The 14,238-nt window shown below is 38.4% G+C and overlaps 1 protein-coding gene across 7 annotated transcripts in view; it reads left to right on the top strand.

Moving 5' to 3' along the window:
- The window catches only part of PDE4B (phosphodiesterase 4B), a 592,331-nt gene that overhangs the window by 559,804 nt on the left and 18,289 nt on the right, over positions 1-14,238 (top strand). Inside the window, exon 1 of one of the 7 annotated variants that reach the window (XM_082357195.1) lies at positions 7,989-14,012. The exons of the other annotated variants lie outside the window; for them this stretch is intronic. Within the exon in view, the coding sequence (XP_082213321.1) occupies positions 13,965-14,012 (48 nt within the window). The 5' untranslated portion in view covers positions 7,989-13,964. Of the gene's footprint in view, positions 1-7,988; positions 14,013-14,238 lie in introns of those variants that run through there. 7 annotated transcript variants of the gene reach the window in all.

Below are 14,238 nucleotides of genomic sequence, written 5' to 3'. Positions count from 1 at the left end.
TGTACCCCAGAATGTTTCTGCCCAGTGGCCCAAATTATGCAAAGCTCTCCCAACTCAAATAAGATTTCTGGATTCTTGAGTTGTGTTATCAACATCTTGGTGGAGTTGGGCTCAGCAGTGTTGGCAGCTACACATTTAGAAACAATATTGATGTAATTAATGCCTTGTCAACGTTTTAAATCAAATAAACCTCATTTACAGTAGATAGAGATACATTTCGATGTGTTTAGGTAGCTCAAGATGAGTTCTGATGTTTAACTCAGATGTCTGAGTTAAGCACATGTTGCGAATATCTTGCCATAAAACATTGACAAACTCTAAACTATTAACCTAACTACTTAAAATGAGCAGATGCAGGAAAAAATAAAGGGAAAATGACTTGGGAAGAACTGATCATCTCGTTTATAGTAGTCCCTCCCCCTTATCTGTGGTTTTGCTTTCCACCATTTCAGTAACCCATGGTCAACTGCAGTCCAAAATATTTAATGGAAAATTCCAGAAGTAAACAATTTCTAAGTTTTAAATTGCGCGCTGTTCTGATTAGTGTGATGAAATCACACACCGTCCCACTCCACCCACCCGGAGGCACGTGATTTACCCCTTTGTCCAGCATATCCTGCCCGATAGTCACTTAGTAGCCAGCGGGGTTATCAGATCAACTGTCCTGGTATCTCAGTGCTTGTGTTCAAGTGAGCCTTACTTTACATTTTACATAATAATGGCCCCAAAGCACAAGAGTAGTGCTGCTGGCCATTCAGATATGCCAAAGAGAAGTTATAAAGTTCTTCCTTTAAGCGAAAAGGTAAAAGTTCTCAACTTAATCAGGAAAGAAAAAAATCATATGCTGAGGTTGCTAAGATCTATGGTAAGAATAAATCTTCTATTGGTGAAATTGTGAAAAAGAAAAAAGAAATTTGTGCCAGTTTTGCGCCTCAAGCTGCAAAAGTCATGGCCACACTGTGTGATAAGTGCTTAATTGAGACGGTATAAGCATTAAATTTGTACAGTAAGATATTTCAAGAGAGAGGCCACATTCCCGTAACTTTTATTACAGTATATTGTTATAATTGTTCTATTTTAGTATTAGTTATTGTTGTTAATCTCTTACTGTACCTAATTTGTAAATTAAACTTTATCATAGGTATGAATGTATAGGAAAAATCATTGTATATATTGAGTGCAGTACTATCTTCAGTTTCATGCACCCACTGGGGGTGGAACATATCCTCCACCAATAAAAAGGGACTAGTGGATAATGTTTATTAAGGGAAATCATTCCATGCCAAAATATCCTTGATAGTCTAACTTTAGCTCTTTTGATATTTACCCATTGCTAATCATTACTTATTTTATCAAGTAGGACAAAGTTAGAAATTTTCTTAGCATATAATGTAGGAAATGAAAAGAAAATTTTTAACTCCTGGATGGATAAGAAAACTTAGTTTTTTAGCCGTTATAATAAGATACAGAAGACTTGAATTTAAAAGTTAAAATATGTAAAAGGAGATTTCACTGCTGGGGGCGAAAGGGGGTAGAGGAGATTATTTAATAACCAGGTTAATCAGCTGAGTATAGGAAAAGAACTGACAGAGTTGAAAAAAATAGACTAAAATTTTAGTAGCTCTGGTTGTTCCCAACACTGGACTTCCAACTTCCTCTCTACCCTCGATGTCAGAAGATCTATTGAAAACAAGGAAGAGTTTTATGATAACCTGAGAATGAAGGAATGTTGGCTCTACCCCTCTCTCGGTATCCTGTTGCCTAGAAAACCTCCCTTTGGCTCAAATACATCTTCAGGCCCTGTACTACGAACCTATTCCTGGTCTGCTAGACTTCTTGGCTTTCTTTTTTGAAACCCTGCCTTAGCTACCCTGACTTGGATCAAATTTTCATAGACCATCCTCTTAGCTATCTTATATTGGTTAATATCATAGCTAACATTTTCATTATCTGGGGTTTTATTTATGTGTGCTCCAGTTTGTAAGCTCTTGAGTCCTGAAATTCTGCTTTGCATTTTTGAGGCTCCACATTTGCTTATAGTGGTAGTGGGGCTAAAAATTATCAAGGAGGCATAGCTCTACTTCTGTCTGTCAGGAGGGAAGTGAAAAGCAGATGAAGGCTTTTGTCAGTTGGTGGTAATTGATTTTGGTTTTGTTTTATTTGGAAAAGTTCTCTGCAGTTCTACTTGATTTGGTCATGTAGGAAATTTGTTGGCATTGGGAGTTTTGATAGCTTATCCTGGTTTTGACCAATGCTAGGACAGGTAATGACCTCACCGGTGGGCACAGCACTCTTTAAAGATGGAAACATTTTTTTGCATTTTCAAAAACTTTAAATTCGTGGAACATGCTTAGGCTATCCAGGGGTAATGTGCATTTCCAGTATCCTTTTGCACACCCATTTGCCTGTGAGAAGCTAGGGACTTTCTGATGGGTCACTAATGAGATGGACTCCAACTCCTGCTGTAGATAGCCCAGAAGGGTCAGTTTCACTGGCCAGATGCTACCCATCCACCGAGATGAAAGGGCACAGTGCCCTCCCTGCCTTAGTCCCTGTCCGTTGCGATCGCTACTCCTGGCTCCATTCTGTAATTGAGTCAGAATGATTTAGCTAGATCTGAGTTTATTGATGCAATGGGTATGTTTTTCTTGGCCAGGGCCAGTACATTACTTGTGTTCTTGACAGGATGAGCTGCCACTGAATTTTTCCCTGCTGTATTTTAACACACTTAAGATCTAGTTGCACCACAGTTATTTGCATCTGTCTTACCAATTGCATGGGAGCTTCCCTGATAATATCTCAAGATTTATCAGTATTATTTTTGAAACACTTTAAAATCAGTATAACTTAATTTCAGGACGTTCATTTTATTTTGCTTGCAATAATTAAAAATACTCCTTTACTAATAATCCTTTTTTGTATGTTTGAGGCATTAAGCTAAGGTCATTGTTGAAGGCTGCATAGTAAAAGAGTAAAATTTCTAACTGAGAAAGGTCATAGATTGCTTTTCAAAAAAAGGCTTTTCGCGGCTTCCCTGGTGGCGCAGTGGTTGAGAATCTGCCTGCCGATGCAGGGGACACGGGTTCGAGCCCTGGTCTGGGAGGATCCCACATGCCGCGGAGCGGCTGGGCCCGTGAGCCACGGTTACTGAGCCTGCGCGTCTGGAGCCTGTGCTCCGAAACAAGAGAGGTTGCTATAGAGAGAGGCCCGCGCACCGCGATGAAGAGTGGCCCCCGCTTGCCGCAGCTGGAGAAAGCCCTCGCACAGAAACGAAGACCCAACACAGCCAAAAAATAAACAAACAAACAAACAAATAAATAAACTCCAATTAAAAAAAAAAAGCTCAAGAGGCAGTTATAATCATCCAAAAGATATAGAGTTCTCTTATAAAAAAAAAAAAAAAAAAAAGGCTTTTCAGGGCCCTTGATAAATCCTAAAATAGGAGAACTTTGCCAAAATAAACAAACAAAAACATGAATCCCTGGGCAAGACTGGATTCTCTTTTTTTTAAAGTAAGATAAATATATTGAGTTAAAATGAGTAAAAAATGAGCTTTTTGATAAAAGTAATGTAGAAGGAGGAGATATTGGTAAGAAATAATTCAGGAGAGATTTTTCTTCTTTGAACAATTTTCAAATCTAACTACATGAGCCAGGACTGCACTTTCCCAAGGACTCTGGTTCTGCCTGAGGGAACATTAATTATGGGGCAGTGTAGAGATTTTTAAGTCCCATTTCTTCACTTACAGCTTATTTGCTCTCAAAGCTTCCTGCGGTACCAAGATACAGCATTACATAAAGGGCCACTTTCTTTAAGTGTATAGCTGTTTGTTACTTTTGTGTTGCCCGATCCAAGATAGCATGGTAAGGAAACCTCTCTGAAGAGCCCTTTGCTCCATACACAGCACTCTCACCTATGTTATCTCATCTGATGCTCACCAAGAGGAAAGTATTATTATATCTCCATATTCAATGTGAAACCAAGCTGCAAGCTGTGTCCAAGACCCTCAGCCACTAAATCATGATGCTTAGAATCAAATCTGTTCTCTTTGCTTCAAAGTCAAATGACTTAAAAATAATAATTAAAAGGAAAAACAAAAGATTAATATGATGTATGTTTACATTTTTATAAAAGAACAACAGCAGGAAAAACTAATATTTTTTATCAGGATGTTACCTTTGAAATGGGGTGGTTAATGATTGGAAGAGAGCAAAATGGACTTTTTTGCTGGTAATATTCTCCTTTCCCACCTGAGTGCTTGTTAAACAAGTATGGTCATTTTGTGCACTATTTTGTGTGTATTTTGCACACCAATAAAAGTTTAAAAACAAATAATAATAATTAAAAAGAAATCCACAGGGTAATTTATTATATTCTTCTATGACTTGCCAACAAAACATATAATCATAGAATTTTAAAGCTAGAGCTCGACCTTCTTATTTTTCAGACCTCAGCTTAGATGTTATCTCTTTGGAGAGGTCTTCTCTAATCATCCTGTCAGTAGTTTATTTGTTTTACAATTCGCTGTCACAATTTATGATTTTTGACTTTTTTTTTTGTTTTTGTTGTAGAACTTGGTTTTTACTAATCTCCTCCCTTTGACTGTAAGGTTATTGGTGACATGAATTGTGTCTACCTTGTTCATTATTGTAGTTCTGGCATTTAGAATAGCTCTAGGCATTCAAATAAATATTTGTTGGATCATGAGCATGATGGCTCGGAAACTTAATTTGTTGAGGACCAACTATACTGTTAGTGGCAAATCTATTAGAACCCAAGAATTCCTGTTTCCTGTTACACTGCACCGTGCTACACATAGGTGCTTCCCATGACCAATTCTAGTTTTTCTAATTGTTAGCTTTGATGAGAAATTCCCATCTGGCTCACAATGGCTCTTCAAAGTACCCTCAGAAGCAGCAAAAGCTTGCACCAGAGCCTTCCCCAAATGCAATCAGATAACAGAGAACGAAGTCTTGGGGACAAATGTTCTTTCCTCGTGAGCAGAAATATGAAGCAATTTTTGTTGTTGTTTGGTTCGACATCGGGGTATTCAGCTTACCTTCCTCTTGAAAAGTCCGCATCCTGTGGACAAGAATCTAAGCTCTACAGAGACTGACAATAGCCACTGCATACTCAGCTGGGAGCATATCTGTGAATACATGTTGTGTCTAAAACTCAGCCATTTGCCATATCTGTTGTGTCTGGAGCATAGGAGCTTAGTCATTATGCCACTGTTTGGTTGTATTTTTCATTCCTGACATATTGCTGGTACTCCTCTCATCCCCACCTTGGCCACATAATCAATTAATTCAGATATGCTGCTGGATTGACCTGAACTTTGGAAATCTGAGTAAAATGCATACTTGGTACAGTTGTCCTTATGTCAGGCAATCTGTGGCCATTCATGACTTCTGGTTAATACATAAAGAGTTCTAAAGTCTCTTAATTTGAGGAAATTGGCTAAGTCATGAAATCATGAAAGGCTAGATTTGAAACAGCTGGATATCTCCAAAATAAACTTTTTAAAGGTATGGCTTTAACACAACGCCATTTTGAGTTACGGCTTTATCTGACAGGTTTCATCTATCTTTCTGGCAATTCTGGTTTACACTCCTTAGACTGATGAATAATCTAAATGTCAACCAGCGAGCCAGAACTTCTGTGAGTAACTCATGTGTCACGTAATCTATATGACATAGCACTGCATCACACCTGCAGCAGCGTATCAGGGGAATTCTCTAGTTAATTTCTTGTCAACAATGAAAAGAAAAGAGTTTAGGTGCTAAAGAGCCAACCAAAACCTCCACCCAGACGCAAACCAAGTGAAAAAGGTGCCAAGAGCTCAGATTCTTTGAAAATTCTGAGAAAAACTCAGTTTTAAGTACAAATTCTACAACAGTCTCAGACACCTTACCAACCACTGTATATGTATTGTTTCTAACCTTCCCATTTTAAAGATAGAAAAACTTAGTCTCCAAGAAACTCAACAACTTGCCAAGTTTCTCAGTCTAAGTTACAATATAGGATTTTATTTTCAGACCCAGTTGTATACTCAGCTGATCCTATGGCATGTTATTATGATGTTGGGTCGGCTGTTAGAGTCTTATTTATGCTGTTAGACCCCACCGGTAAGGCCATCCTGTAGTCAGAACCCCTTCTACTTCATGTATAACCTATGCATCTAACTCTGAAACTACTTTTATAAGTAGTTTCATGCACCCGACAAACCTGTACATCTGGGGGTGCACTGTTCTGCAAAGTGTCCATCCATCTCTTCTAAACATTGGTAGCTAATAATAGGAAAAACAAAAAGCAAAACAAGTATAACTGTCCTTTTTGAGGATAAAATTACTTAAGACTACTGTATTCATCCTTTATGGTTTAACAATATGCTCAAACCTCTAACCTATGGTAGATTCTTCTCAATTTGCAAGGACGTATTCTAGCGTAGGGATTACCAAAATACCAACAGATAACATATATTTATTCAGGGAAGAAAAGGATATTTCTATGTAACCCAGGGATTTTCTTTATTTATTTGATGGTCCCTAGAGTTGATCTTGAAAATTTCCAGACTAAGGGGCTGTCCCAACCCTGGGAAACTGCTAATCCAGAAGCAGCGATGCCCAGGGAAGGTTTTGAAGCATCCCGTTGTCTTTTATCTCAAAGGGTATGTGAAAGTTGCTAGCTGAAATCAATATAATTAATATTAAACACAAGATATGCTGCGTATTGTGTTTAAAAGGGGTATAGTAGTAATCTCAAAAATCAGCTATGGTAGATTTTTATGGCTGCAAAAATATTGGAAATTTTAATAAGGCAATATTTAATGCAGGATTTTAAGCAACCCAGGAGATGTTATAGGATAAAATTGGAAATCAGTTCTTGAAGAGAATCATGACCAATTTTTATGGGGTTATGAAAAGAACGTAGAATGTTTGGGGGATGATTTTCCTGTTCTGTGGCATTGCTTTCAAGTTAAATATGAAGGACTTAAACCATAGGTCGTGTTTTCCGCTGGTCAGGAGAGGACACTAAACTGAAAGGACCGTGGGTCTGATCCATGGTAAGATTTCTAATTTTAAAAATGTAACAAGTTATAGAACCTCTGGCTATGAAATCGTTCAAAAGAAACCTTAGTCTTCTGCTTTGGAATCGCATTAACGTCCCATGGCCCTGGAACTGGCTTTAGAAGCTTGAGGTTAAATATTAGCCATCGTGCACAGAAGAAGTTGTAGAAGGCTTAAACGGAAAAAGAAAAGAGTAACTAAAGAGTTTACCTTGATTCCTTGATTTTTTTCATTGCTACTGTGATTTTTGTCATCTGTAGAAAAATAAAGCCTCTGCTGTGTGTAATTATCAGGCCAGCATCCTCAATCTGTCATAGTACCTTTTTTGGGGTCTGTCACTATTAACAACCATATTAAAAGGGAAAGGTCAGGTACATAAAATGAAACTGTGAAGCTTCAGTAACAGTTGCAGGTGTTTTTCATCAGAAGGAAAAACTTCTGTCAAAAAGAACAAGTTTGAATATTTTAAATTATCTAAAAATATACGGTACCTCTAAACCTTACACATTATGAGTGTATGACTTTGAAATCCAGTCTCTCTAAGGGATATTTAGGACATGTAATATCTGGGACATATTTATACTAAAAAGAAACATTTGTTGTTTATCTGAAATTTAAATTTAACTGGGTATCCTGAATTTTTATTTACTAAATCTAGAAACCCTACATATGTGAAAACATATATATACTCACACACTATATTTATAAATCATAGCTTATACATATATATACATATATATGTATATATAGTTAAAAATGCATAGTGAAAATATAAGTCTTTGGGTATAAATATAGTGTCTTTTGTCTATTAAATTGTGTCACTGCAGCAACTCTCAGAGTTAGGGGAATGTTAGTTCATGAGAAGTTTCTCTAAATATTTTTATGGGGATTACTTTGGGTCTAGGAAAAGTCCGTTTTTTTATCATCCCAATAATGTGTGCCATATCTCCTCTTGAAAAGTTTCCAGAAATTCTGAGAAAAACAGACAGCAGCAAAGAGTATAGATAGACAGTTGGTTAAGAAGAAACAACTATGGTAATAATTTTGAGACCTGTTCAAGACGTAGTATCAAGTTGTAGAGCAGTTATATTCAAAGTTATATTTAAATTCTTTTGATTTTTTTTCAGTTCTGTGTATGAAAGCACTAATGGTTTGTCCCTACCTTGACTTTTAAAATGTCTCTTCAACAGATACTAGTCCTCTAACCAGCAAATGGAATTTACTCTATTTTAGCTTCATCATAAATGCCAATGTTTTGTTACAGAATTATGGTAGAGATGTCCATGATTGTTTTTCATTACATATTTATTGTGGATTATTACATCACTGGACAGTTAAGAAGAGAATCACTCAATTCTAATACGTTTAGATGCATTTCTTTCTGATCTGGCACATGGACAGTTAGAACGACTTAACTATATTCCTTGGAGCACCAGGGGTTTGCTCCAGTAATAGAGCAGAACTTTTCTGCTAGAATGCCCCATCATGGAACTATATAGTCTCCAGTTAAGTAGATATTAATGGACAATGGCAAGTTATTCCTTTCTTAACCCTATTACCAACTCAGTTCAATTTCATTTGCCTCTCAAATAAGACAAATATGTCATTAAAGAAATTGGACATCAAGTTTCAAATAGATGGTAGAGTTCATAGGGAAAGACAAAAAGGAGACAAGAGATGAGATGCATTGTCAGATAACCTGAAATGTTAAGAATTGTGGGAATTCTGAGTGTGATAAAGGGGTTTAGAAAAAGTACACTCTATTCCCGTTGTTGTTTAAATCAGATTTTGCAAAGGAAAGTGTAGGTGTTTAGGAATTCGAGTCCTTCACTTCCTTGGGTCTTCGTTACTTCATATGTAAAAGTAGGAATATGGAAGAAGCAATTTTTTCAAAATCAGAAAGAACCGAGAAATTTGCCATTTTACAACTACAGAAACTGGGCCCCAAGAAGGTAGTTCATCTTACCCAAGATCACACATCAGGTGAGTGCCAGAACTAAGAGACGAGCTTGCCTTACTTCCATTTCTCACTAAACTGGGCCGGCCACTGCAGTTTCAACTTCCTTCTACCACTACTAGCATACTGTGATTCCAGGCAGGATTTTCAGCCCCTTCACTTTTTCTTATGCCCGGGAATTCTTATTAAGTTATGACTAACAAAGTGTAAAATATGAGTCAAAATTTAGTCCCTAATAAAGTCATTGTGACTTTAATGACTTAGGCGGTTGTTTCATACTGCAAAAACAGGAAGATCTCACACAATAAGGCGCCTGTCTCACAGATGGGCTTCTGCGCAGACGGCCACCCACAAGGGTGACTCCTGAGGCTGTCTTCCTCTCAGGGGCACCTTTTTTTCATCTGCAGTTTTCATCTACTTACTTCATCTTAAGGTTATCAATGAGAGGAAAGTGCCTACTTTATCTAGCCTTTGATAGGCTGAAGAATATTTTTGATCACTAAAGATTCACTCTTAAGTGATTTCCAGGTCACCCCCTAACAAGCCCACGTTAGTCTTAAAAGTAGGTCTTTTATGTGCTTGATACTAGTCCCTTGTACTATTACTCTTCTTGATGGTTTTATTCTTAGAAAGATAGAATCACCAAGTTTTAGAACCAGGATGAATTTCTGAGATCATTCTAGTCCAGACTTCCTGTGTGATTGATTTAACAAGAACTTTTCAAGAGAGTTTCTAGCTTTACTGTGGATCTTTGCGCAAAGCCCAAACTAGTCCTCTGATGAGAAATATAGAAAAATGATGAAGTGTTCCATCCCTTCAGGAGAAATTGGCTCGGAAGAAAATATTCTCTGTACGTAGCATTGAAGCCAAAGAAAAATTGAAGCCATAAAACAAAATGTTTATATCAAGTGTAATTCAATTTCAGCTTTTGCTATTCTATATATTTTAAGTAACTTCCCACTATTAAAGGTAGCCTATTCAAAAAAATTCACATATGATTTTATAGAGAAGATATATGCTAGGCAAACAATATCGAATTATTTAAGTAGAGAATGATATCTTTTTCCCTTTTCAGAAAATAACTAACTTCTGGCGGTGTTCATGAATCTAGTGTTGGGCGTAAGCTTAAGGAAGCGTTGGAGGAATTTGTATTACTAAGGGTTCATTCACAAACTTTGCTTGTCTGTGTTGAAAAGGGGCTTTGGCCATTTCCTCTGGGGACATTATTTCTAGGTAAGCTCTAACAGGGTTTTCTTGTGAAGGCAGCTTCTTAACAGAAAAATAGGATATGTGTACCTTAGGTTGTAGAGACACATTTATCTTTGAAATAGTGTGCTCCTGTTTGTGGATTTCTCTACTGCATTTGATAAAGTAAATAATGTCTATTCCCTTTCAATCCTGTAGCTCCTGGGGCCACAGTTAACCTCAGGAGCTGTTTAATTTTCTTATCTGGATTGAATACCCAACTTGATAAGGAGACAGGGAGACTCCAAGGGTCTTAGAATATAAAACTCTGAAGGGATGATAACCGCTTCTCTTCTTTTGTTGCTGACCTATTCTTATGGACTGAAGCATTTCCGATTTGGGTTGTTTTTCTCTGTAGTGTTAAGAGAGTTTTGTTTTCTGGGAAATTTTGGTTGCTGGTAAATAATATGTCCAGACTGTAGGAGGCTGCCACAAAATTTATCATAGAATCTTGACAGGTTTGGGCTGAGATCCTAAAATCATGCATCACTCTCATTTTGTATATGAGAGCTAAGGTGACTTCACCAGACTGTTACCTGTTATGGAGAGCTGAGAATGAAAGTCTAGATTCGTCTACTACATCGTAGCTGCCTCTGGCTCAACAGAAACAACTCCCATATGGGAATCAGACACTGAAAACCCCACTAAGCCAAGCTTCCCCACTGTCTCCCCGGCCTTAACCTCAAACACAAGCTATTCCATTCCTTGACGTGTCTCATCACACAGGCCAGCACTAATCATACTAATTGGACTCTGCATCACCAGGGGGTAAAAGATACCCCCTGTCTGCTGCTCCAAGGCCATGTCTGCCTTGCTTAGTTTGTACAGAGCCCAATATAAGTGGGCCCTTCATAAACGCTTTATGATGAGAGCAGTGATTGCCTTAGTCAATGTGGTTGGACCCTCCCTTATGGAGGAGGAAAACCAAAGGCTGTTGCTAAGCAACATTTAAAGGACTGGGTCAGTTTCTGACACTGAGTGACCTCCATCTGCGTACTTCATCATGTTGTGTGTTTTATGGTTGCCTTAAAATGACTTTGGGTTTTGGTGGCATTGTCATGCCGTTAGCAGAAGGCTCATAGGAGAACTAATTTAGGCATGAGAAGGAGAGAGGTGGTTTTCAGCTGTTAACTACTTACATGAATTCACTAACCCATCTGTGAGCTATGCAGGAAAGGTGAGGAGTTTGGTTTATTCTCAGCCCTGTAGCTTAGAGCCACCTCCCTGTGCCCACGTTGGGACTGATTGACAATGTATGCCAACAGGATCCTGTGGCAACGGGAGGTGATTGAAAAAAAAGTAAGAAGGAAAGTCTTTCCTAGTCTTTTATGATTGAATTTCTAGCTGCTCCTATATTCTGAGCTGAAGGGTCAATATGGCTAATAAAGGGTTGGCCCCAGCCTCACCAGACAGTTAGTAACTGTTGTGGTTAACGAACATATCCTAATATAGCTGACTATTTCTATTAGCATGAAAGCTTATTAAAAGCATGAAAAGTGTTTTTGTTTGTTTGGGGGAGTTTTTTGTTTTTGTTTTTTTACTGCTATATCCTTAATGCATTGCTTGGCACATTTTGGGGTTCAGTAAATATTTACCAAATACATGAGATGAAATGGCATTATTCAACTAGTACAAACCTGATTGACTCCAAAATCTTCCTAAGTATTTCCAAGAGACCAAAGGAACCAAAATGAGGATGATTGCTTGAATATTACATTTGGCGAAGTCTAGTGCGGAGACATAATTTAAAAAACCATCTGTCTCTACGCTTTCTACAAGACATTTTTTTTGCAATGCTCCGAGTAAAGTTTGCTTCTTTGCCAAAATTCAGCTAATCCATCAGAGCACAGAAACCTGTCTTTTCCAGCTTCTAAGTCTTTAGTGTAAGTGCCTGTCTTTTGAGAACTGAAAATGAGGGGCTATTATGACTGAGCAGTTTTGTCTTAAAAAAATAAACAACTTAGAACTTACATGATTCACCTGGAGTTCAAACTGCAGAGCAGTTCGATAAGTAAAACACACTAGCTGAGATGATTAATTCGGAGATTTCTGGTGACTGTTACTAACGTATTATATCGTGGGAAGACCCACACGTACACCAGCAGAGTTCCCCAGAAAGAGGGTGACTGTGCATGCCTCTTGGAGGACAATGCATAGAGCAGTGAGCCAAAGGACGGCAATACTGACTTGCATTGGCTTCACCTCAAAAGGCCTCGTCTCCTGGGCACAGGCAGTGGCATGAAGGGGGCCTGGATGCTTGAAGTGAAGCCATTGTCTGTGCAGGATGCTGATTTGAAAGGGGAGTGCCTCACAGGAAAGAGAGCCAATTGCGTGCGGAGGCTGTTACCATGGTGCTTCGCTATTTCTTTAACGTGCTGTACTTGAACTCCTGGGAGTCCAGGGGTGGGGTAATGGAGGAGGGAGAAGGAGGGGAGTGGGATGGGCCTGGGTAGGGGACGCCACTGCAGGGCTCTAGTCTCAGACTTTCTTCTTGCTTGTGATCTTTCTAAAGCTGACAAGGTGAAAGAGAGAGAAAGAGAGAGAGAGAGAGAGAGAGAGACTATAGGAAAGACTTCCTCAGCATGCTCCAGATTGCAAGAACAAAATAAAAATTAATTTAATTCTTAAATATTTCTAGCATGAATTAGAAGATGTAACACTGAAATACCAAAACAGCACAGTCTTTCATAACCCCGAATAATTCTCCATTCATGCAGCAAATGATAGCTTGTATTTCCTAACTCACTCCAGATCCTAGATGGAAAGGTTAAATGTGTTTAATTCATTTGTCGAATGCAGTCTCATGTGCATATTAATGAGCTGATGGAGGGCAGAAAATTACATTCTGCGTACGAAGTACTTTTAAAACGAAATCCATTAATTCTATTCCCATTCGTTTCATTGTGAAAGAAGTCTAAATGCACTGGCACGCCGTTGGTGTGCAAAAAATCTCCCCAAAAGTTAGCTTAAAAAATATTCTTGTATACTGAAAGCCTAGTTTGAAAAGAGCCACAGTTCTCGATTTTTCAATTTTTTTTTTTTTTTTAATGTTCGGAAAGTAAATTAATCAAACACACCATCACTTCGAAACCCTTAGAGCGGCTGAGCTCTGTGCGGAGGCTGCGTCTGCAGTGTCCTGGTCTCCGCAGTGGAGAGAGGGTGAAGAACACCTAGATGAAATGGGGGAGGGTACCGACTTCGGGTTGCCTTAAATATTCATGGGGCTTCCTCCATTTTAATCTTCTCCTTTTAAAAAGATGGCTGTGTTTCCTAGTCTGGCATCCCCTCGGGAAAGAAGAATTGCTCCTACCTTGCAGAGTTCAGCTGAGCAGGACTAATCTAGAGTGGAAACCCCTTCGGCCACCAGGACTATTCATAATTCATAAGTGCTGCAAACCAGCCAGCTGAATGCATTTGGACAGGCTTTTGCTCCTTCGTGCACGTCCTGATTTCATTACTCTCTCTGCCAGGGAAGAAGCAGGGAACATAGGCTTCTTGCAAGAATGGAGTGCGACGATGGGCTTTGTTTGGATTAGAAAACGCCCTAAATTTTGGAGGCTTTGTCTATCATAAGTTTTGATTATTTTACCACTGAATCTGCAAGGCTTTCCCGATCCTTTTGGGACTGCTCTCTCAGAACTGTGAATTCTTTCAAAGGGATTTGTGGATTGTGGCAAGGAGTGCATTCCAAAATGCCTGAGGCAAACTATTTGTTATCTGTATCTTGGGGTTACATCAAGGTGGGTTAATTTGATTCCATTATGTGTCTTTGATAGAATGTGAAACATTTACATGTGTAATGTTTTCTGTGAAGTAGGAAACCTCTGTAATGATTTGTGTTATCACTTAGCCCACTGAGGCTGCTTATGGTGAAATGGGGGCATGTTATATTACATTGTATTTAAATAGACTGTGTTGTATTTTAATCCTATTCTTTTTACACATCTCTATTTTTAAAGGATGCTT

The sequence above is a fragment of the Balaenoptera borealis genome (genome assembly GCF_965194805.1).
Source record: "Balaenoptera borealis genome assembly, chromosome: 1".
NCBI lineage: Eukaryota > Metazoa > Chordata > Mammalia > Artiodactyla > Balaenopteridae > Balaenoptera > Balaenoptera borealis.
Note: the sequence above shows the minus strand (reverse complement) of the source record. Positions and strands in the feature narration are given on the sequence as shown.